Source organism: Pseudozyma hubeiensis (assembly GCF_000403515.1).
Source record: "Pseudozyma hubeiensis SY62 DNA, scaffold: PHS47, whole genome shotgun sequence".
Taxonomy (NCBI): domain Eukaryota; kingdom Fungi; phylum Basidiomycota; class Ustilaginomycetes; order Ustilaginales; family Ustilaginaceae; genus Pseudozyma; species Pseudozyma hubeiensis.
In genome coordinates this window covers 565041-587483 of record NW_012133829.1, presented here as the reverse complement: position 1 = coordinate 587483, position 22443 = coordinate 565041, and the positions used below count along the sequence as shown (strand labels likewise).

At 56.9% G+C, this 22443-nt stretch overlaps 10 protein-coding genes and 1 non-coding gene across 11 annotated transcripts; 5 read left to right on the top strand and 6 right to left on the bottom strand.

The window, feature by feature from the left end:
* Positions 1 to 28: 28 nt before the first annotated feature.
* Positions 29 to 1723, bottom strand: PHSY_005226 (amino acid permease; the record flags this gene model as incomplete). Its single annotated transcript, XM_012335837.1, has 1 exon — positions 29 to 1723. The coding sequence occupies one exon, from the start codon at positions 1721 to 1723 to the stop codon at positions 29 to 31; it is 1695 nt and encodes a 564-aa protein (XP_012191227.1).
* An 829-nt stretch (positions 1724 to 2552) lies between these two features.
* On the top strand, positions 2553 to 3806 carry PHSY_005225 (transcription factor subunit; the record flags this gene model as incomplete). The annotated part of the gene is made up of 1 exon (XM_012335836.1): positions 2553 to 3806. The coding sequence occupies one exon, from the start codon at positions 2553 to 2555 to the stop codon at positions 3804 to 3806; it is 1254 nt and encodes a 417-aa protein (XP_012191226.1).
* A 202-nt stretch (positions 3807 to 4008) lies between these two features.
* PHSY_005224 (likely mitochondrial ribosomal protein MRPL3) lies at positions 4009 to 5718 on the bottom strand (the record flags this gene model as incomplete). Its single annotated transcript, XM_012335835.1, has 1 exon — positions 4009 to 5718. The coding sequence occupies one exon, from the start codon at positions 5716 to 5718 to the stop codon at positions 4009 to 4011; it is 1710 nt and encodes a 569-aa protein (XP_012191225.1).
* Positions 5719 to 5963: 245 nt separating this feature from the next.
* Positions 5964 to 7231, top strand: PHSY_005223 (hypothetical protein; the record flags this gene model as incomplete). The annotated part of the gene is made up of 2 exons (XM_012335834.1): positions 5964 to 6877; positions 6961 to 7231. The coding sequence occupies 2 exons, from the start codon at positions 5964 to 5966 to the stop codon at positions 7229 to 7231; spliced, it is 1185 nt and encodes a 394-aa protein (XP_012191224.1).
* A 219-nt stretch (positions 7232 to 7450) lies between these two features.
* Positions 7451 to 8329, top strand: PHSY_005222 (hypothetical protein; the record flags this gene model as incomplete). The annotated part of the gene is made up of 1 exon (XM_012335833.1): positions 7451 to 8329. The coding sequence occupies one exon, from the start codon at positions 7451 to 7453 to the stop codon at positions 8327 to 8329; it is 879 nt and encodes a 292-aa protein (XP_012191223.1).
* Positions 8330 to 8417: 88 nt separating this feature from the next.
* PHSY_005221 (hypothetical protein) lies at positions 8418 to 10713 on the bottom strand (the record flags this gene model as incomplete). Its single annotated transcript, XM_012335832.1, has 2 exons — positions 8418 to 9433; positions 10230 to 10713. 2 exons carry the CDS (start codon positions 10711 to 10713, stop codon positions 8418 to 8420), a joined length of 1500 nt encoding a protein of 499 aa, XP_012191222.1.
* Positions 10714 to 11041: 328 nt separating this feature from the next.
* PHSY_007638 lies at positions 11042 to 11113 on the bottom strand. The gene has a single exon. It is a non-coding gene; the product is annotated as a tRNA-Thr (tRNA).
* Positions 11114 to 11437: 324 nt separating this feature from the next.
* On the top strand, positions 11438 to 12610 carry PHSY_005220 (hypothetical protein; the record flags this gene model as incomplete). Its single annotated transcript, XM_012335831.1, has 1 exon — positions 11438 to 12610. The coding sequence occupies one exon, from the start codon at positions 11438 to 11440 to the stop codon at positions 12608 to 12610; it is 1173 nt and encodes a 390-aa protein (XP_012191221.1).
* A 153-nt stretch (positions 12611 to 12763) lies between these two features.
* On the bottom strand, positions 12764 to 14068 carry PHSY_005219 (hypothetical protein; the record flags this gene model as incomplete). Its single annotated transcript, XM_012335830.1, has 1 exon — positions 12764 to 14068. One exon carries the CDS (start codon positions 14066 to 14068, stop codon positions 12764 to 12766), a length of 1305 nt encoding a protein of 434 aa, XP_012191220.1.
* A 471-nt stretch (positions 14069 to 14539) lies between these two features.
* PHSY_005218 (hypothetical protein) lies at positions 14540 to 16669 on the top strand (the record flags this gene model as incomplete). The annotated part of the gene is made up of 1 exon (XM_012335829.1): positions 14540 to 16669. One exon carries the CDS (start codon positions 14540 to 14542, stop codon positions 16667 to 16669), a length of 2130 nt encoding a protein of 709 aa, XP_012191219.1.
* A 160-nt stretch (positions 16670 to 16829) lies between these two features.
* Positions 16830 to 21137, bottom strand: PHSY_005217 (hypothetical protein; the record flags this gene model as incomplete). Its single annotated transcript, XM_012335828.1, has 1 exon — positions 16830 to 21137. The coding sequence occupies one exon, from the start codon at positions 21135 to 21137 to the stop codon at positions 16830 to 16832; it is 4308 nt and encodes a 1435-aa protein (XP_012191218.1).
* Positions 21138 to 22443: the final 1306 nt, after the last annotated feature.

Genomic DNA, 22443 nt, shown 5'->3' with positions numbered 1-22443 from the left:
CAATGGGATCGCCTTGCATCGTTTGCTTCTACATAGCATGTTTTTCTTCGTTCTTGGCCTCTTCCACCTCGAACCTCTTGAACCCTCTTGTCCTGAACAGGATCTCATCCATATCCAGTGGACCTTTGAACTCCTTCCTCCCCGTCACGAACCAAGCTACTATGCTAAGCAGCGCAACGACAGCGACTACGACGACGGTGTAGTTCATGCTGCTGCCGGTAACCTCTGCTTCCGGAGGGAAGAGGAAGAAGACATCTGTGAAGAGGACGAAGGCTATGGCGGCGGTGTTGGTGATGGGACCGAGTGTGGGGCCGAGGTTGAATCTGCGCTGGTCCAGTACGGCGTTGTCGAGGATTTTTCTGCCTCTCAGGAGTAAGAGGGCGATGGGGATGATGTACGAGAACTGGAGGAGGACTACGGAGCTCGACAGGATGGCGTTCAGCGCGGAACTGCTGCCCAGGTAGACGCATCCGAAGACGATCACCCAGCACGTGGTCAACACCAACGCCGGGATGGGTACCTCTTCCTTCCTCGAGATTCGAGCGAAGAGGCCGTGGAAAGGTAGACCTTTATCCCTCGCAAACGCCTGGCTCATCCTCGAGCTCGTCGTCAACAACGCCGTCGCGGTAAACGCCATCGACACGACGGGGAACATCAGCAAACACACCGCACCCGCTTTGCTCCTCGTCGCCTGGTAGATGATCTCCAACAGCGCACCCGCCGGGCTCTCCGTCACAGCGGTGAAATCCTGCAGCACAAAGAGGAACACCATCAGCACCACGAACGTCGAACTAGCCCCGATGGCAACAGCCAAGATCATGGCACGTGGGGCATTGATGCTCGGCTGATCGATCTCATCCACCAGATGCGTAGCTCCATCGCTACCGACGAGCGAGAATGCAGCTTGCAGCAGACCGAGGATCCAAGCGACGCCGTTGTTCCAACCGGTAGTGTTGACGAACTTGCCAAAGACGAAGGAAGCGGATTGGTAGTTGGGGGTTGCCCGGGAGAGACAGGTAATGGCGATGACGATGGCGCCTACGAGGGACCAGATCATGGCTACTCGATTCAGATTGTCGAGGATCTTGACGCCGAAAGCGTTGATGAGCCAAGCACCGATGGAGAAGGCAACGTAGACGAGGAAGATGTGCCAGGGTTTCTGTTCGTAGTTCTCGTGGAGAAGGGCGATGATCCCGACGATGAACTGTCCTGCCAGGGAGGACGCGGTTGCCGTGAGCGCCACCCAACCCGCAACCGAGATCCATCCAGTGAAATAGGCGATCGCGTACCGATACTTTGCAGGCGAAAGCAGGAACGACCAATGATACTGACCGCCCGTGGTCGGGTAGACATGACAGATCTCGGCCATGGAGAGCGCACACGCCATGACACCGCAGAACGCCACGACCATCCCCCAGAGCGTCACCGACGGTCCGCCCGAGATGAGCGCGATGGACATGGAGGCGGAGGCGGCGGTCCACGAGTTGAGGATGCAGTAGCAGAGGCCGATGAGCGCGAGCGTGGAAAAGTGCGTCTTGGGAAGCGAGGTGATGGGTTGATCGCCCTCAGCGGCGGCGGCGGCGATGGTGGCAGAAGAAGCATTCTGGGGCGTGCGAGGATGTGCGCGGTAGTCGTGGAGCGACTGGGTTTGTGCTTGAGCGCGTTTCTCAGCTGCCAGGTTGGCGGGAAGCGTCGATGACGCACCGTCGGTCGGTGTCGACATGACGAAGGAGAATGAGGAGGGCGTCTCGTTGGAGACTTGGGTGGAAGGGTGGAGGTCGACGACGATGGTGGTGGTGAGGAGAAGGAAAGGCGAGATATGACAGGGGTCGACATTTATCACTTCTTCTTCAACACCTCTCGGCTTCTATCGTTGCACACACACACACACACACACACACACACATGGGGAAACCAACCTCGACGTCAAAGATAGCATCCCCCCTTCCAATCACATGTCGTTTCGCAAACCTTCCCCGCAAGCAAAGCCGGAAGCCGTAGCCGAAAGGTGACTCTGATAAACGTTATAGCCGAGCTTAATTTTTGACCGCCCGCGCTGTACACCGTTGTGCCAAGCTGGTCTACAACTTTCTGGGCCTTCGGTTCGCAAAGGCGGTCAGTCGCACAAAGGCCAACATTTCCCAGAACAAAAAAGTTGCCGCGGAGTATTTGTCCCTGCAGCTGCAGCCTGCATAGGCACTACTTGCAGCCACGTCAAAAAAAGAAAAAGAATAAATTCTTCTTTATTTCATCAAAAGTGACGTCGCCGTCGACCCATTGTACCCCACCATCTCCAAAGCGCGAGTCGACGTCAAAGCTCGCAAATGTCAACTTTAGCCGCGCGGTGCAGAATGTAGCACAGTGTTAGACTCTGGCCGCATCGCGAATCGGCGATTTTGAGAGGAGGGGTGGAAAGAAATCCCGATCGGCGTCCTGCGAAAGTCAGATTGAGCCAAAGGTGGAGCAGAGCGGTCACAGACCAACACACTCTCCCTTTTCTTCGCTTCCCTCTCGTCCTCACCTCCTCTTCTCCCTTTCCGTCTGCCGCAACAATGTCGAACTACGAGGACGACATCGAGCCTATCGCGGATCCATCCGACGCTCCCTCCGCCACATCCCTCGGCAAACGACCTCGAAACGACGAATCCGCTTCTGCCGTCGACGCTTCCGATGCGTTTTCTCGCCTCTCGCCCGAACCCGACGAAGACATCAACCTAGCTGAAGGCAAGCATCCCGTCTGGTTGGTCAAGATACCTAAATTCTTGCTGCAGGCATGGTCGTCCATCCGTACCGACGATCTGAGGCTGGGGACAGTTCGGGTGTACGATCCGGATCACACGGGACATCAACGTATGGAGTTGCTCTTGCCCGACCCACCTGCACCTGCCATCCCCACGGAACCGGGGAAACCTCGCAATCCTAGATGGGATACTGTTCCGAGAGCTTACGATCTCAAGCTCACGTCGGACTCGGCTTCGACGTTAAAACGAAACATCTATGCTTTCCGCGAAACACTGCAGGATGTCGATCCTTCTTCCTCCTCAAGCGGGTTGAAGAAGGCGGAAGACTCGGACGACTCGTCAGAAGACGAATCTGGTCGATCCAAAAAACGTGGCAAGACACGTCGCATCACCTCCCTCTGCGGAACGGTCACCAACGAAGCCGCTCTCCAACCACAGATCCGTTCCTCCAACAGCGACGTAAAACCTGGTTCCACGTCCATCTCCGGAGGTGCTCCCATCTCGGATTCCTACCGAGAACTCCTCCGACGTCGTCGTCTAGAAGCCTCTACGCCGAAACGATCTATCAAGATGCTAGACTCCACCGATGCCGGTCGTCACAACATGCTCGTCGCCGGCGTCGGGTCCGGTGTCAACTCGCAAAAATCGCGCTTCAACGCTGCCATCGCCTCCAAGCCCAACTCCCGCAACGCGAGCGGTAACGAAAAGTTCGCGAGGATGCCCAAGAACGAATTGCTCGATATGCTCTTCGGCTTGTTCGAGAGATGGCAGTATTGGTCGTTGAAAAAGCTGAGGGAGGAAACGCAGCAGCCGGAGAGCTATCTAAGGGAGACCCTGACGGGTATTGCGGATTTGCACAAGAGAGGCCCTTACGTAGGAAATTGGAGCCTCAAACCTGAATACTCGAATATGCGCAAGGAACAGGAGAAACAACAGCAGCAACAGCAAGAACAGCAGCAAAAAGCAAGAGTGGTGGAGAACAAGGTGGATGATGACGAAGAGGATTTTGGTGAAAATGATAGCAGCGATGATGATGATGACGGCGCGGACTTCGACGATGTGTAGAGGCAGCCAGTCTGATTGGTGCCCGTTTGCAGACGCTCCTGTGCATTGAACAGATGTGTTTCACATGATGCTCAAAGCAAACATTTCACCATGCCGGCACAAATCCATCGTTGCGAGTGATGTTTGGAAAGATGCTTTGTATTGATGCAAAGATCTGCTGCGATTTTGTAGGGCGCGCATGACCCTGTTTTGAGACGTCCTCCTACGACCTGCTCTTACCCGCTGCAGCCAGCACCTCCGACTCGCCGATCGGCTGCGGCCTAAACTGCCTCGCCTCCACCTTACCACCCACCTTCCCCTCAAACTCGCCATCCAACGTACAGCTCGGCAGATCAAACTCTCCCAGCGGCGTCTCTGCCAAATACAACCTCCTCAACGCATCCTCTGCCGCCCTGAACTCCGCCATCCTGATGCTGCTCCCACTGCCCTCGCCCAACTTGGTCTCTCCGCTCCACACACCCACTACGAACACGGGGCTGATGCTCAACCTTCCGCTCTCGGCGATCATCCTCGACTGCGGTGGTTGCTTGCCGTACTTGGCGCAGGTGGAGGAGAGCGCGTGTTTGGGGTCGATGAATTTGAGCAGCGAGGCGAGGTTGAGGCCGCGCGATAGGAAGTGCGACGTGACGAAGGATCGGGCGGAGGAGAGACCCTGTTCTTGGAAGATGACTGCGATGATGGCTCGCATGGCGTCGGCGGAGACGTCGCGCGAGAGGAGCGTACGCATGGTGTTGGACGAGGTGCTGCTGCGCGGCGTGGCTCCGCGACCGCCGCGCTTTTGGGTGAGACCGTTGGTGGGTACGCGAGACTGCTTGTTCCACCGCAAGATGTTTTGCGCTGCGAGACCGAGTTCGGAGGCGACGTCGCTGAGCGTGGAGGGGCCGACATACGCAGAAACGGCAGCTTTGAGAACGCGTGTAGGCAGGTTGGGGTATCGCAGGTGAAGGTGTTCGGTCGCGAGCATGCCCAACAGCGAATTACCCACCGTCGCCAGCGCCGCGTGGTGCTCCACACCCTGTGCCTCCTTCGGCGTTGTCAGGAACTGTGCGGCATCCAAAGCGGTCGCACCCTGCTTCTTGGCCAACCCGGAAACAGCCGCTGCAGGATCGAGCTGCAGATTGGCAGATGCGTTGACCTGGTCCACGAGCGACTGGAAGGATGGATGCGTGCATGCCTGGTGCACCAATCGTATGCGACGATCGCGCGATTCTGCATCGAGCGAGGAGGGGAGCAGACCGAGACGTGCGGTCAACGCAGCGAAGGCCGAGAGAGGTGGTGGTCGTACAGCGGCGTACAGTTCGGGTTCGGTGCGTGCCAAGCGAGGAAGGTGGACGTTGGGCGTGGGATCGTGAACGTAACTCGAGGATGATGCTGACGCCGCAATATCGGCGGTACTGCTGCTGGAGGAAGAAGCGACGGCGGTGGAAGCGGAACGGCTATGCGATGGAAGCTGTCGGCATCGAGTCGAGTGGCATAGCGCCTGTGTGGATGTGGAAGCGTTGGCGTGCGAGAGCGGACGCAATGCGCGCGTGAGGTTCCTATTGGCAGACATGGCTGCTGATCGCGTTGCTGCTCGACGCAAAGGGTGATTAGAAAGAGTGATGGTGATGACGGACCATCCGAACTCGAGCAACGGGTCGTCCGAGTGTCTGTCAAAATTGGCAATTCTTCTTCGGAATCGCTCTAAAAAAAGCGCAGTAGCAAATGGCGGCCTTCTCACACGATGGCTGACCAACAGGCGAAAAGAAGAAAAAAATGCTCCCTCTCGAGAGGCGGATCTTCCGATTCTGAGGCTTTTGGGTCGCTTCACGTGATGCTGCCTCGTTTCTCCAAATCTCATCCGCACGAGAATCAAAGCGCAACTCCACCTTGAACACTGAGAATGCTCAGGCCGCTTCTCAACACTTTGCATCCTGCGCTTCTGTCCCCCTCCTCACCTCAAGTATATACGCAACGTCGGCAACTCTGACGGTAGCCAAGAGGCAGTCGTGTCTCGCCACTCACCTCTGTCTTGTGCAGTAAACACCGTGCACCTCACGTTCGACGAGGGAAGCAGACCCTGCCCAGCAACGCATCTTCCAGCCTAGTCACTTTGAGGCACAACCGGGCCCACATCCCGCTCACCTCACCATGGCGGCACGTAGAGCACCCGCTCGTATGCCAACACAAGGTCGCTCTCCACCCACATCCGCCGCCGAGGTCCACCAACAACATCAAGCCGCCCAATCCGCCCAGCAATCCTCCTCCTCCTCCCAACAAGACGCACTCTCCGTACTCCTCGTCACCGCAGGCTACGACCACACCATCCGCTTCTGGGAAGCGTGGTCCGGCATCTGCTCGCGCACCATCCAACACCCTGACTCCCAGGTAAACCGTCTCTCGATCAGCCCCGACAAGCGCTTCCTCGCGGCCGCTGCCAACACGCACATCCGTCTATACGACTGTTCAATAGCTTCGCCGGCGAGTATCGCTGCTGCCAACGCTGCTGCTGCTGGTGGTACTGCAGGCGGGTCGGGAAACGCCGGTGTCGGAGCACCTGCTCAGCCGATCGCGACGCTCGAAGGGCATACAGGCAATGTGACGGGTATCGCGTGGCACTGCGACATGCAATGGCTGGTTTCCGGAGGCGAAGATGGTTTGCTCAAGATTTGGGATCTGAGGACATCGCGTGCGACCAGGATATACGACCACAGGGGTCCGGTGAACGACGTGGTGGTGCATCCGAACCAGGGCGAGCTGGTGAGTTGCGATCAGAACGGCAGCGTCAAGGTGTGGGATCTCGGGCAGAACGGGTGCAGTCACGAGCTGGTGCCGGAGGAAGGCGTGCCGATCAGATCGGTCACGGTGGCTGCGGATGGGAGCTGCTTGGTGGCGGGAAACAATACGGGCAAAGTGTACGTTTGGCGGTTCATCAATGGCGTGTATGATGCGCAGCAGGCGGGAGGAGGGGGTGCAGCAGGAGCGCCGGTCGCGGCGACGGCGGGTGGGGATTTCACAGAGTTGCAACCTGTGACTACGTTCCAGGCGCACGAAAAGTACCTCACGAGAGTGCTGCTTAGTCCAGACGTAAGGTAAGTTCCTGTCGCCAGTCCAAGTGAACTTCTGCCCAGGTCATCATCACTAACCTCTTTTCGCGCTTCTTCTTCGCGAACAGACACCTCGCGACGTGTTCAGCAGACGCAACGGTCAAAATCTGGTCCACCTCCCGGTACGAGTTCGCGCTCGAAAAGACGCTCGTCGGTCACCAACGCTGGGTGTGGGATGCAGCCTTCAGCGCCGACTCGGCGTACCTGGTCACCGCCTCTTCGGATCACGTGGCGAGGCTGTGGGAGTTGGCGTCGGGCGAAACGGTGAGGCAGTACAACGGTCATCACAGAGCGGCGGTGTGTGTCGCGCTGAACGATGCTTCGCTGGGTGGACCGTAGTGGAGTGTTCGATGCTCAAAAAGATACCTTTTGTTTCAGAGAAGTGGTTGTGAATTGGATGTTTGTGTGTGGGTGGTGGATGGTGTGAGAGCGGTTTTTTTGGGAGCCGAGTTCCGAATGTGGAGATGTGGCAGGCTAGGACCCTGAATTGCGAGTGGGAGCGAAACGTTGACGTTGACGTTGTTCTTCGATACAAAGCAACGACTTTTGCTTGCGAATATGAGCGGCGAAGACCGGTGGAGCAAAGCGTCCTCGTCACGCGCATCGGCCGGATCCTCCAGCTCGATCTCGTCATCGTTCCTAGGTCTCAAAGCCGAACTGGAACGAAGCAAAGCAACTTCCTCCTCGCTCGCCTCTTCGTCCTCGAAACGCAAACCAGACGACCTCGATCGACCGTCTCGACGGAAACTCTCTTCCGCCTTCCTCGCACCACCCTCCTCTGACAAAGACAAAAGGCTCAAAGCTGCCACCGATCACTCCTCCTCTTCCAAGCGCTCTTCTTCTTCTTCTTCGTCATCCAACGAACCTTCGACATCGCAACTCGAACGGATCAAACACAATCTCGAACGAAAAGCGCGTATCTACTCTCAACTCGAATCCGGCAAATTCGGCGGATTCACCAGCGCCGAGCTGAAGGAAGGCAGCATCGACTGGGATCGGAAACGGTCTCAACCGCCGATACGAGCTTTGACACCTTCTCCACCCTTGATAGAGGACAGGGACGAACGCCAGGTCGAGTACGTTGATGAGTTCGGTCGGACGAGGAGGAGCAAACTGAGCGAGGTTCCAAGGGAGCTTCTGCCGAAAGAGTACGGTGGTGATTTGGAAGAAGAGGATGAGGGGCAGGAGGAGGATAATGCGATCTATGGTCCAAGTACGAGTTTCCCAGTGTACAATCCGGAGGTTCATCGAAGAGAGAGATATGCGAAAGAGGAGGAAGCGAGAGGGAAAAGGCACTTCGATCCTGATTTTGATAGGAGACATCGTGGTGCTGCATTCTATCGATTCAGCGACAAGGAGGATGAACGCAAAGTGCAGTTGGATCAGCTGGCAGAGTTGCGCAACGAGACGAGGAGGAACAGGAGCGAGATCGAGTAGCTTCTCAACCAAAATCTCGACCTCACACAACAACACACCCATACACTCGACACCATTCTTTCTTTCATGGTGGGAAGGATTCGAATGTTTACGAGTCGAGCGGCTTCCTAGCCCAGAAAAAGTAGTTGCACTCCTGCGTACCCGGCAAATCCGTCCCCGACTTGGCCAACGTCCAGGTCCCCTTCCAAGGCAGATACGCTGTACCTCTGACCTCAAAGCGCAACCTCTGTGGCAATTCCGTACCCTGTGCGTACCACTTGAGATCATGCTGGAAGAAGTCGACCAACTCGCTCGGGTTGATGTACTGTCGATGGGTATGTGTTCCCGGAGTGACGAGACGAAGCACGTCCTCCGCCATGAAGATCGTCAGAAACCACGAGAGCGGGGTTCTCGCGATGGTGGACATGAACAGGTGTCCACCGGGTTTGACGAGGCTGTCGAGCGAGCGGAGGAAATCGGCGGGACCGTTGACGTGTTCGAGCACCTCCATGGCGCAGACGATGTCGAAGGTGCGATTCTGCGCGACGAGGTCTTCGGCGGTGGTGTGGAGGTAAGTGAGCGAAGGACCGCCGAGAGAGTGCGGGCGGGAGAGAAGCGGATCGCGTGCGGCGTGGGTGGTGGCGATGCCGATGTTGCTAGCGCTTGCGTCGACGCCCGTGGTTCGTGCTCCTAGTCGAGCGAGCGATTCGGAGAGCAGTCCACCGCCACACCCGACGTCGGCTACGTCGAGACCGCGAAGGAACTGCGTCGAGCCTAGGTTTTGCAATGGACTGCGTGCTTGCGACGCTGATGTTGATGCTGAAGGAGTTGCCGCGTCTGATGTGCTGGATCGACGAGCATCGACTTGACGCCGGGCTAGTTCGTAGCCCCATACCTCGTCGAGCTTTTCGCGAAGGAATTGGATGCGCGCCGGATTCATAGCATGAAGCAGACCAAACTCGCCATGCTCATCCCACCATTTGGAAGAAAGTCGACTAAAGTGCTCGATCTCGGAGGCGTGGACCGACGATGGTGCAGGCGTCGATGGCTGACTATGTGAGCTGCTGGCCGAAGCGTTGGGTTGCGAGTCGAGACGCAGCTTTGACGACGAAGCGAAGCATCGTGCTGGTGCGATCGACGGCCTGTGTCATGGGGAAGTGACGTGCAGAAGAGGCAATGGGCAAGACTCAGCTTGTGGGTCACAGATGTGCTCATGCAAGGTGCAAAATCGCGGAGAGACTCACTGGCAAACAAAGGCGGCGCTTGAGCGCGAGAGCTGCCTGGCAGGGGACCTTGTCGTCGCCGAGATCATTATGGGAGGTTTCGAACGAAGAAGGTTTTTGGGACAGCAAAAGGGTTATAGTAGAAGTACAAAAGGGAAAAGAAATGCTACAAGGATGCGATGGAAAGGAAAGCGACTGCAGAGACTATGAGGCGAGGACGAAGAGATACGCAAAGAAGACGCTTGTCAGCTTCGGATCCTACTCGATCTTGTATTGTGTCGATGCGATGTGTACGATGCGCTTGGATCAGATTAAGGGAGGATAATAGCGTAAAGGCCTCCACTGCTATCGGGTTTGTCGGCAATGTAATTGCTTTGTTACGACTGGTGCCAGGCAGAATCCAATCATCATTTGAGAGCGGTCGAGTGCAAAGAGGGGTGACGTTGAGAGGACTATACTTACGTTTGCAGGCGGTGGTGGTGGAAGGAAGAAAGACTAGAAACGAGCGTTTCTGCTTTGGTCAACTCGGTGCACTCCAATCGAGAATCCAATCAGAAGAAACGCGCAAAAGCTGAAAAGCTGCGGTCGCAACTTGGCAAAGACCACGTTTATCGCCCGAGTCGGACACAAGCAGCCTCCACAAGCACTTGTAGCTTTGGACCCTTGCTTGCTTGCCGTTGAGCTCTTGCGTTGCCTACCACCTTGTCGACCTGTGCCGTTCAGCCTTGGACGAGGAGACTTGCAGTCTCTGACATGTCGTCGCTCTTCAGCAATTGCTTCGGACGATCCAGGGAACCGCCTCTCAAGGCGCAAGGCAGCAGCGATTTGATACCACACGCAGGACATCGAGAGGTAGACAACGTCAATCCGGCCAAATGCGTCTTTTGCAACGTCACACCGGACCGCTTCAGAATCGTGCTGCAAGACGACGAGCTGATTTGCTTTTCCGATCGCTCGCCCGGTGCAGCCATCCATCTGCTCGTAATACCACGAACGCACATTGCCAACGTGCAGAGCCTCACGCACAAGGATGTCGAGCTCGTGCGCCAAATGCAAGCGCTCGGCAACAAGGCGCTCGATCTCGTCTCGGATGCCGCCACGACGACGACAACGACGACGACGACGGATGCAGCCGAAAGGAGGTTCGGCTTCCATATACCACCGATTCGAAGCGTCGACCATCTGCACCTCCACTGCCTCCAGTTGCCGTTCCGAAACCGATACAAAGCCATCAAGTACCGCGTGGCAGAGCCGCCAAATCGAGATTACCTCAAAGGCTGGTCTTGGTTCGTCGAATGGAAGCAGACGTGTGCGTTGCTCGAAGCTAGACGCAAGATCAAGATTTACAGCTGTTGAACGATCACCCGCCGCTGATTACCATAGATACCCGTACATTGCAATATCATATAGATTCTGAAGACGGCCGTTGAGACATGACATTCACGAACTACGTTATCAAGGCCAAAAAATGAGGCTTCGAAATTGACGGCTCACAAAAACCAAAAAGGAATGCCTCCTAGCCGACTCGAACGACTGACCTCTTCATTACTAGTGAAGTGCTCTACCGCTGAGCTAAGGAGGCTTTGATGTCAATGATGACTCATATTGCAAATATGAAGGTTGTCTGCAAGCAAGCTTGGGCGGGCACACCCAACACCAAACAGCGATGGTACCGTGCAGCCATAGCATAGCCTGAGTTGGCAAGCTCGAGGTGTGGAACTTATCGCTGTAGGAGTCTCCAGTGACAACCTGCATGTGACGGACGACATGAGCGCCCACTCGGTCGCGACGTTCCGAATGTGACTGAGCGCAGGTCGAGTGACACAGACCAAGCCGAGGTGCGGCATTTTGACTTTGAGTGTGTTGCATGGGTTGAATGCGTTGCCTGCGGGAGATTTTCAGGCACATGCTCACTGACGCATTCAGCCTCAATCCGCCCGGCTCGCTTGCTCCACAATCAGACACTGTGTGGGCCTTCAACCAGGCCAACGCTGCTGGACCCTCGCTCGCTCGCATACCATGGACCCGTAAAGACATTTCGCAACACCTTTTGTCCTACAACCATCATCTTTCCACCCAAAAAATGCCCGCCGACAAGCCACCCACAGTGCCCCCCGAGATCGACATCCCCAACGCGGGCTCGTCGGAGCAGTTCTGGATCGAGACCGACTACTCGGACAAAACACGCTTCTGGGCCAAACGCTTCTACCCCACCGATTCCACTGCCAATACCGAAGTTCAACCCAAAGCCACCACCATCTTCGTCCACGGCTTTGTCGAGTACGTAGATCGCTACCGCAACATCTTCAAGCTGTGGCCTAGCAAGGGACACGAGATCCTCGGCTTCGATCAGCGCGGATGGGGCAACACCTGTCGATCCTCCTCCGATCCCGTCGGCAACTACGGAAATACGACGTGGCCGCAGCAGTTTCAGGATCTGGAGCATGTCATCCGAACCACGCGCAAACGGTTGGATGAGAGGTGGGGGGTGGGCAAAGTGCCGATCTTCCTCCTGGGGCATAGTATGGGCGGAGGGATCGTGACGGCCTTCCACACGCGCGGGGACGAGTGGGTGAAGCAGCACGGTGGGAATGGTCCGTCGCAGGAGGCCAAGGAGATGGTGGCGGGTGTGGTGGCGAGTGCGCCGTGGTTGACGCTGACCAAGCCTCCGGCGTGGTTCATCATCTGGGGTGCGACCAAGCTGCTCGCTCTGATGCCCGAGATCCACTGGAACGTCGATCTGTTGGGCAAGAACATCTCGAGGGATCCCGTCGTCGCCAAGAACTTCGAGAATGATCCGCTCTCCGACAAGAAGGTCTACCTCAAAGCCATCCAAGGTCCACTCCAGGGCGGAATGGATATCGTCGACAAGTCGTACGCCCACTGGCCCGAATCCAAACCGCTGCTGGTCATCCACGGTACCGCGGATCTGATCACTAGTCACAAGGGCTCCGAGAAGTTCGTGGAGCGCGTCAAGGCTTCCGACAAGACACTCAAGCTCTTCGACGGCTATTATCACGACTTGCTCAACGAGCCTGGTCAGGACAAGGTGGTTGTCGGTGAATACGTCATAAAGTAAGTTTTCAAGCAGTATGGTGTGTTTACACGAGCGGATGTTCCGATTGCTGACTTTGCTCAAACTCCTTTGCGATTACACAGCTGGTTGAACAGTCATTTGTAGAACTACTCCACCTCGCCCTCGTCGATCCGGATGAAATACGGAAAACCCGTTCTACACCGGAGTAATGACGTTGACAAGCTGTCGTTCCCACGAGCGCAACCCGTCCTGATCGCGTGCAGACTTGAAGTCCGGCTCGGTCTTTTCTCGCTTCATCTCGGCGATTGCGTCGGCAAACACGCTCCATTCGATGCAATTGCCCTTCACGGTGGAGCCATCTGCAGAACAAGTGTCGATGGACCATTCGCCTTGACGTGTGCGGGTAAGGGTCTGGACGTGGGCGGCGGAACCGACGGCTGTGGCGAGATCGTGTACGATGGACCGCACGTAGGTGCCGGAGGAGACGGTCATCTCGAGCACGAAGGCCGGAGGTCCCGCAGCGTCTGACTGCGTAGCAGTCTCGGTGGAAAGCTTCTTCCAGGTGGACGTCGTTTCGGTGGGTGAAGTGTCGGGTTCGGCAGCGTCCGGGTCCTTGAATGTGTCTGTCTGGCCTTCCTGTCGACCGGCCATGTGGAGCACCCTGCCGACCAATGCTTTTTCCTCTGGTGGCACCTCGCGATCTGGCTCCTTGAATGCATGCTTGCCCGGCTCGAGCCAATCAACCAAGCGCAGTTCGTGAACGGTGACTTTGCGCGGCTCGATCGGTCGTGGCAGCGGCAGGTTCTCCCTTGCGTACTCGAACAACCTCTTGCCGTCGATGCGTACCGCCGAATACAGCGGTGGGATCTGAGACACAATACCCGTGAACCTTGGCAACAGATCCGCAATCGCTTGTGGTGTCACATGATCGTACGGCTTTCTCGTAAGAATCGGATCGCAGCAGTCGTACGAAGTAGTCGCGGACCCAAGCAGCCCGGTACTGCGATACTCTTTGGTACAATCGAGGTACTTTTGAAGATGTTTGGTGCCGCTGCCTACGCCGATGACCAGAACACCATCCGCCAACGGGTCGAGCGTTCCACCCTGACCCAGTTTGGGAGCACCGGCAACGCCACCAGCCCACTTGCCCCTTCCCTTGCCACCGAATTTACCACGCTTACGGTTGTTGTCCTTGGAACGGTTGCCGTCGGCGTCTGCGAATAGCGGAGAGGATGCAAACAGAGGTTTCAGATCGTCTAGCAGTGACATGGAGGTGGGACCGCTTGGCTTGTTGATCCCAAACACGCCGGATAGGGGCCGTGCGGATGTTGATGCTGTAGCAGAGGCGGCGATGGTGCGGACGGCGTTGCGAATGGGACCCACGGCGGACATGGTGTTGGTCTGTGGTGTGTCTTGACTTTTGGGGCTGGTAGATGGGGCGGTGGCAGCTGTTTCGATGTGTGCACTGCTGGATGTGGATTGCTCGTCTTGAACAGACATTTTGAGACGTCACTCGCCGTAAGAAGTGGGATGCTTACGACTGTCGATAGATCGTTGACAAAGATGATGTTGGCACAAGAAGAAAGTGGAGAGACACACAAGCTTCTCAAAAATTCAATCGCCATCGCCCGATTCGATCGATGCGATTGTTCCTCCACGCTGTGCTGTGATGCTGCAACCACAACAAAAAAGTGTGCGAAGAAAACATTTCTCGGAAATGCTCAAAAATCTCAAAATGTGTCACATTCTCATCTTCATCATCAATCTCACCATCCCTCACTTCACCTCGACGCCACTGGCGATGACAGCTTGTTACAGCAGCAGCTCATATTAGTTCGATACAGCTGCCTCGAATCCTAGCCATGCATCCATAGCCGGCTCTCGGAACGAACCTCACCTCGTCGCGATCCCATCGAGGCTGGAGCAAAACGCAGTCTCGACGTTTGGCTGCGCACCACCATCGCTGGCACCATGTCGTCCACCGCCCACTCTCCCCAAAAGATCAAGCTGTGCGAGCATGTCCTGCTACAGCATTTCGGCCCCATCGCTGCCCGCGTTGGCGCACTCCTGCTCAAACGCGGACGACTGACCATCAAAGAGATCGGGCGCTTCCTCAACCAGCAACCCACGCGCACCAACCGCGGTCCCATCGATCCATTCGGCAACTACACCGCCACCAACAGCAAATCCACCCTCGTCTCGGCTCCCATCGCAGGTGCCAGCTCCAGCTACAACACCAGCGACCCAAACGCTCCCGTACCCGTGCCCAAACATCTCGTCGAACAGACCGTCATGACGCTCATCCAGCACGGATGCGCCTGGCACAGCTCCACCGACCCCGACATTGCCGATCCGAACCAGGAGTTCTTCGAGATCAACATCAACGAAGTGCTGCTCAGACTGCGCTTCGGAAGATACATCGGGATCGCCGAGGACGAGCTGGGTGATACAGCTGCTAGGATCGTCAAGCTTGTCTTGCAGCACGGCAAGCTTCAGGCCAGCGATATCATCGACCGCGTCACATCCGAAATGGATGCGCAGCGTAAGGCGGCGTCTCTCGCTTCGGAAGCGCAAGCCGACCCTCCAAACGGCAACACGAACGGCTCCTCCAACAAGCGCAAAGCAGACACAGCAGCGGAGACAGCCGCTTTGCAGTCTCAAGTAGCACGCCAGCTCACCATCCTCCTCTACCGAACCTATCTACGCCCCAGCTCCGTCCACCAGCACGTCTCGCCACGCGACAAAGAGATCAAATACGAAGCCAAAAAGCGTCGCCAGCTACGCGGCATCCCAACTCCAAAGGACCTGCAAAAGATCAAGGAGGAGGTGCGCGCACAGATCGCAGAGGAACGAGATGCAGATTGGGACGCTTCGGCAACCGCCGTGACGCTAGGCGCAGATGGACTCGTCGCCGATCATCGCGAGACACGGCGTGGCCTACTCCGCAAACAGCACAGCGCCATCGCCGTAGCCAGCGCAGCCAGCAAGACCAAACGCGCAAGGACCAGCACCAGGACCAAAGACAAAAAGGACAAGAACGGTGTCAACGGTTCCTCGCACGCCCCATCGGCCACGCCAGACACGTTTGATCCGGCGGACGACTTTGACATCGACCCCACCGCCTGGTTGCGTGTGCACTTGGACCGCTTCGACGTGCACCTTCGCGACGAGATCATGATCGATGCCGTGCGCGAAAAGTACAACAACACGGCCGCGGAGGTGTTCCGTCACCTCATCCATGCGGGAGATGCGTCTACGAGGAGGTCGGTGCGTGATATTCGCAGCGCACCTATATCCATCGCTGCGTTGTCGCACAAGTTGCCGTCGGATCTATCGCTGCAGAAGGGGTTCGATCGTCGGTCTTTCGGGAAAGATAGGGCGTCGCTGCCTAGCAGGCAGGAGTTTCTCGCCGAGTACTGTGCCGTCTTTTCGCACTCCGAGGACATTTCCGGTCGTTCGAAGAGTGTTCGGCTTATGGCACCTGCTTCTGACGGCACCACCAAGTCTGCCGGTGGATCCAAGATCGCTTCTTCCTTCACGATTGAATTCGCCAACCTCGCAGAACGGATGCGCAGGGATCTGCTGCGGAACGTCGTCGAAGAGAAATTCGGTACCGCCGCCATCCGCATCATGAACATCCTCCGCGAGAAGGGCAAGCTCGAAGAGAAACACATCTCCAAACTCGCCCTAGTTTCCATCTCCGAAACGCGCGATCTCTGCTCCCGACTCTTCCACGCTTCGCTCCTCGGTCTACAGGAAGTCCCCAAGACCAAAGATCGCGACCCCGCCAAAACCTTCTTCCTCTGGTTCGTCGACGAATCCAAGTGCAGAGCTTGGTTGCTCGATCACCTGTACCAGAGTCTCGCGAGATTGGGTCAGAGGAGGAATGAGGAGATGAGGAGACAGACGCCGTTGTTGAGGAAAGTAGAGAGGTCGGATGTCAAGATGGATACGGTAGGGTTGTTGACAGAGTGGGAGAGGGAAAGTTGGGCGAGGTTGCAGACGGTGGTGCAGACGCTGACCGTGGCAGAGATGAGGACAGAGATGGATGTTTTCGTCATGAGGGATTTGGCTGCGGGGACGTATGTCAGTGACGAGTAGAAGAATGAATTCAATGAGGGTATCAGCATTGCATCTTGCACTGTCGTGTATTGAGTTTGTGTATGAGCAAGCGCACTTCACAGCTCAAAAAAAGACATTCACACTAATCACACACGCAAACACGTTCACCTCGTCAAATCCTTGCATTCCGCTGAACACTCTACGCCGGAGCCTTCCACAGCCTGAACCCGTGAATGGTCGACCTGACCACCTCATCACCAGGATCCTCCGGAAACATGGGCTCCCTGAACCACTCTCCCAACTTTTCAAACTTCCAACCCTTCACCTCTGCCATATCGAAGAACTGCATATCCTTGTACGCCAAATGCGGTCGATGGTGTGTGAAGAACACCAGCACGCACGGCGTCGTCATATCGCCTTCCGCCTGCTCGCCGTCGGCATCGGCGAGACACAGGTCGCACGTCTCCAGCAACGCAGGGTGGGCTTGATGGTTGAACACCAGATCCGAGAGCAGGATCAGGTCGAACTTCCCGCGTTTGCCATCCTCCGACACCTTTTCCAGCAAAGAACTCGGATCGCGTCCCCAGATGTAGCCTTCGACGAACGATTTACCGGGACCGCGCAACGGCGAAGACTCATCCTGACAGTTGAGCACGACGTTCTTGGTGAGGTTGTCGATGAGAGAGTTGTCCGGATAGTCGGTGGCTACGACGTGAGAGGCCGAGGCCCAGTTGCAGACGATGCTCGGCAATCCTGCTGCCGCACCGAGCTCCAGCACGCGTTTGCCCTTGGTCAACGTAAGAGCGTGCGCGCAGAGGAAATCGGAGAGGATGAAGGAGGCATTCCACGCCAGGTGTCCCCACAAAGGGTGAGCGCCGACGAGGTTGAGCGTCACCTTGGACGATGTGCCGGGGAATTCGTAATACGTCACCGAGGGCGGCGGCGTCTTGGGTCTGAAATCCTCGGGCTCGTCAAACATGTTGAGCGCCCCCTCGCTTTCGGCATCGTCATCCTGCTCGACCGAATCGTCCTGTGTAGCCAGTTCAAGCTCGCTGAGCTGTTTGGACATGTCTACGTCCTCGCTGTTCTGATCGACGGGGATCTCGGGCATCGGTTTGTTGCGGTCTCCAGAGGCGCCCTCTCCGTTAGCGGCTGTGCTGTCTCGCACGGGCTCTGTTGATTTCGCAGCGGATCCCGATAACACGGCAGCACCAACGATGGCGGCTGCAGCACCGGTGGCAGCAGCTGCTCCGACCACCGCTGGCGCCGCAGACGAGGTGGCAGACGTGGTGGGACCAGCTTCTGATTGCTTCCCGGTGGGCGGAGAAGCGGTGAGATGGCCGTTGGCCTCCGTAGAGCTGTTCTCGGTATGTGCTGCATTGGTGGATCCGAGCGAGGCGGCTCGATTACGAGCAGGGCTTTTTGGAGTCAGAGCTGGCGCGGCCAGAGCCGGTGGCGTCGGGGCCAGGTGAGTTGAGCGAGAGGATGCAGCGTGGTTGACGGAGGAAGTGGCACGGTGACGACGAGGAAGGACGCCGGAATGGTCTCCATCCATTGTCTCGACCTCCTCCGACATGTGAGCCGCGGAGCTGTCGTTGACATCGGGGGCATGCCCGTGGCCGATGCTGGAGGCTATGGCGTTGTGGTGCCCCACGCTTGATGGAGGTCCATGCTCGTAGCGGTAGCTTCCGGTGGACGAGGAAGAAGACGGCCGACGGCGACGCTCGAATGTGGCAGATCGACGGCCCTCGAGCTGAGTGAGGGTGGATTCGAGTTGCTGCTGGATCTTGGCGATCTGGTCCGTGACGGCCGTGGTACGCTTCTGGATCTCGGTGTTCATCTGTTCGTCAGGGAAGTGATTCGAGGCGTTTGCGTTGGCGCTGCCGTTGGTGTGACCGTCCGTGTTGGCAATCACGGTTGCTTTGCGGGCCTGTCCGTTGCTCGCAGGTTGGCCCATCGAGATCCGCTGTTCTGCCAGAGCGCGAGCCTTGAGGATGTGCATCTCGGTGTTGTGGCTGGCGTCGCTCGCAGCTGGCGAGTCGACTCGGCCAAAGTTCTGGGTCATGCTCTGGAGGTTGTTGAGCGAGGACATGCCGAACTCGTCAGTGCTCGAGCTGCTGAGCACATTGCGGATCTCGTCCATCATTGCTTCGCGCTCCGACTCGAGGTTGTCCATGGTGGATCGCATGCGAAGCAACTCCGCCTGAGCCTTTTCACGCGCTTGCTCGGTCTCGCGAAGCTGGATCTGCGCCTGCACGTAGTCCATGTCCCTTTGCTGCAGAGTCGAGCTGAGCCTCTTGGATTCTCGACGCTCCTTGTCGAGCTTGACACGCAGATCGCCGGCTTCGCGGGTGAGACGATCGACGAGCTGCTGGATCTTGTCGAATTGCTGTCGCCACATCTCACCTTCGCTCATGAGGAAAGCGAGTCGCTTGTTGAGCCTGCCAATCTTGTTTTCTAGACCGTCGCGCGCATCCACAAAGGTGCTGGCCCTCTTGCGCAGTGCGAGGACAGCAGCTTGCTCTGTCTCAGAGGCAACGAATTGAGACTCGGTGCGCATACGCAGAACCTTTTTGAGGAAACTAGGCTTGGTGCCCTCGTGGAGAACTTGGTCAAACACGCCGACGAGTGCGCTCTGATCCCACCAAGAAGGCGTATCGAGGCGCTCGTAGGGGTTTTCGCGCGAGGAGGACTCGAGCTTGCCGAGGGGACGGAAGCGACCGCTCGGAAAAGCCTCGACGTATTCCCGAGGGATGGTGTAGTCGGCGGAAGAAAAGCCTAGGGCAGCGATGAGCTTTCTGCGCTTCTTGTCGCGTGCCGCTCCCTTGCTGGGAGCCCTGAGTGGCGGGCGAGGGCAGTTGACAAAGTTGATATCGAGATCGACGACGCAAACCTCCTTAGCCGGCTTGATGATGCTGCGCAACTCGGTGTTGATGGCGATGAGCCAGGAGCCGGGATCCTCTAGGTAGATGCGAACATCTCTGGCGTGACAATTCTGATGTGCGACACCCTTCCAGCCGCAGAGCTCGATGAGGTACTTGACGGTTTCGACGGCCATGCCCATGAGGGCGGGATGACGCGACATGAAAAGAACACGACCGGCGGGGGCCAGAGCGATCTCACAGATGGTGAGGACGTTGTCGATAGAGAGCGTCTTGAAGAGGGGCCACATGGAAAAGTCGATGCCGAGCAAGCCCCTGCCCCAGTCGTAGGCACCGGGGAAGGTGCAGACGAACGAGAGATCCTCGTCCGGAGACTTTAGTCGGAAGGTTTCGCCGATGCGTGGGGCGGGATGACGGAGGATGGCGGCCATGAGCTTGTTGTGCATCTCAATGTTGCGGCTGTATTTGAACCAGGCGGCTTTGTTCCAGTCGCCGAGGAGGTTGTAGATGGGGTATCTCGAGACGATGCAAATGGCGTAGGGCATGAAGAAAGCGTTGTTCTCTGGAAGGAGCGAATGGCCCAATGCGCTGGTGGCTTCGAGGTCGTCTTCGATCTCTTCTCCCTGGTTGTTGACGCTCTTGTTGACACCGTTGCGGCCGTTTGCGCGCGATTTTGCCAGACGACCGAGCTCTTTGCGGACGGCTTTGGCTCGCTTCTCGTCAGCGGCGCTCCACACGGTGAGGACGGAGCCGTAAAAGGTGGCGACGCTTGGAGTATCCTCGCCGGTAGATGCAGACCCAGAAGGAAGGCGAGACGACACGCCTTCGAGACCGAAGCCTTCGCCGACGGCGGAAAAGTTGCGCGAGTTGTGCACGTTTGCAGCACCGACAGAGAAGGGAGCGGTGGCCTTGCGCACATCGGTGGAGGGACGTGCAGCGCCTCCGGACGCCGATGATTTGAGCGTGGGGACGCTAAAAGAAAAGGTGTGAGATGTAGAGGAGGGGGGAAAGTGGATGGGTGCGGAAGAGATCTCGATCTCGCGGGTGAAGGAAAGTTTGAGGGCCTTGGAGAGCACACGAGCGGTTTCTGCTCGCTCTACGCCACCGCGACCGTCGGCCATCTCGATGAATTTGGGATTGGAGCCGTTCTTCTTGTCGTTGCCCCACGCAGAAGCTTTGGGTTCCTTGCTGTGGGATGAGGTGGTTGGGGAAAACGGGGTCTTGCTGGTGTCATCGAGAGGATGCAGAGGTGGACAGATGGAGCAGCCGAGCACCTCGGGGCGCCAGAAACGACCGACGGCATTTTCGATGTGGTGAACGCCATTGGTGCAGTCCTCTTCAGCCAAGGTCCATACGGCTGGATCCTTGGGAAGACCAAAGACGGCGTAGAGTTGAGCGATGTTGTTTCCATCTGTAGACTTTGCGGAGGCAGCGTTGGATGCATGGACGTTGCTGGAGGGTGGATTGGGGTTGCTGGGGAACTGTCGATGGCCATTCTTTGGAGTGCGAGCGCCGGATCTAGCGTCGAAGCTCTTTAACGAGAGGTTTGAGAGGGAGAATTTGCCGCTGAGCCCGGCGCGGCTAGCGGGCCTGCTGGGACCTGCAGCGTCACTCGAGCGCGACATGATCGGAAGGCCGGCAGGCTGAGGCGAGGGCGTCGCGAGGAAGAAGAAGCTTGGTGCGCAACTCGAGTGTCGACTCTTGATATTCCTCGGTGTGGTGGTGGTAGTTCCGTGCAGAGAAGCGTGCTCACGCGGACCGCACGAGGTCGTCAAGGCTAACCTGACGATGAGCAAGCGAGCGGCAGGAAAAGCGCAGAGAAAAGCGCTTGTATGCTGCTGCTGCTGCTGCTGCTTGTGACCGGATGAGCCGAGCGGGATCGTGATATGGGAAAAGAAAAGTGGATCGAGCGAGATCCCGAGGAAAAAAGGGTCAGCGAGGAAGTCCTAATTTCCAAGTTAGCATGCTTTTGTCTCGAACCAAAAAGTTTGTCTTTCGCCTGGTTGCATGCATGCATGCATGCAAGCAATCACTCAGAGAAGGACTTGACAGATCTCGGCTCAAAGCACGACGCCGGTGCTCGTGAGCTACCAGACGCCACTGCACACAGATGCTGCCCGCCAAACCATGCTTTTCAGCAGCTAGCAATCATGGCGGCTCCGTTTGTCGAGGCATTGTTACTCCGCCAAGGTAACGTCGTCATCATCTCAATCATTGTCCCATGCTTGGCCACTCGCGATAACTTAGAGTGGATTTTGAATCTCAGCACGAGGCTTCTTAGATTGTCCTTCTAGTCCATTCAGCCCGCACGCGTGTATTTTGTTTCTCGGCTACTAACCGAGAGGTGCGGCCCACTCTGACTCTCTTCTCTCTCTTTCTCTCTCCTTTTCCTACCAGCCTTAGGAGGCCGTTGTCTCGGCGAGTTGTCGCCAACGCAGTCGCGATGTCCGTGTGTCGCTTTACACGGTCTCGTGATGGCCTCTGTCCTGGGGGTCATGCAGCTGAGAAGGCTGTTTTGCCTTCGAAAAAAGAGTTGACATCTGAGGACAAAGGACCTTCCATCCGCCTTGCAAGGTTCGGCCAGTGCCTAGTATGGACATGTCAAAAAGGTGTTATGTTACACTACCATCACTAACACCTCTGTTTAGCTGTGTTCGGATGATTAGTCAGCAATATTTTGTATGCAGTGCGCCTAAAAATGCGGAAAATTTTGGGAACGCCTAAACTGAGCCTCGCAACTGTCAAATAATCTTCTCACCTTCCTTGGAACCCTTGACTCTCCTTCTCCTCTCCACCTTGACCGTCCTCACCAACCCCCTCCATCCAATTTCGACCATTGCAGCCCAATACAAGCCCTTTCATAGACCGTCTTCACCGCCCACGAATCCCACGCAGCCCGTGAATCTGCTCGTTGGCCCTGTTCCGTTCAGC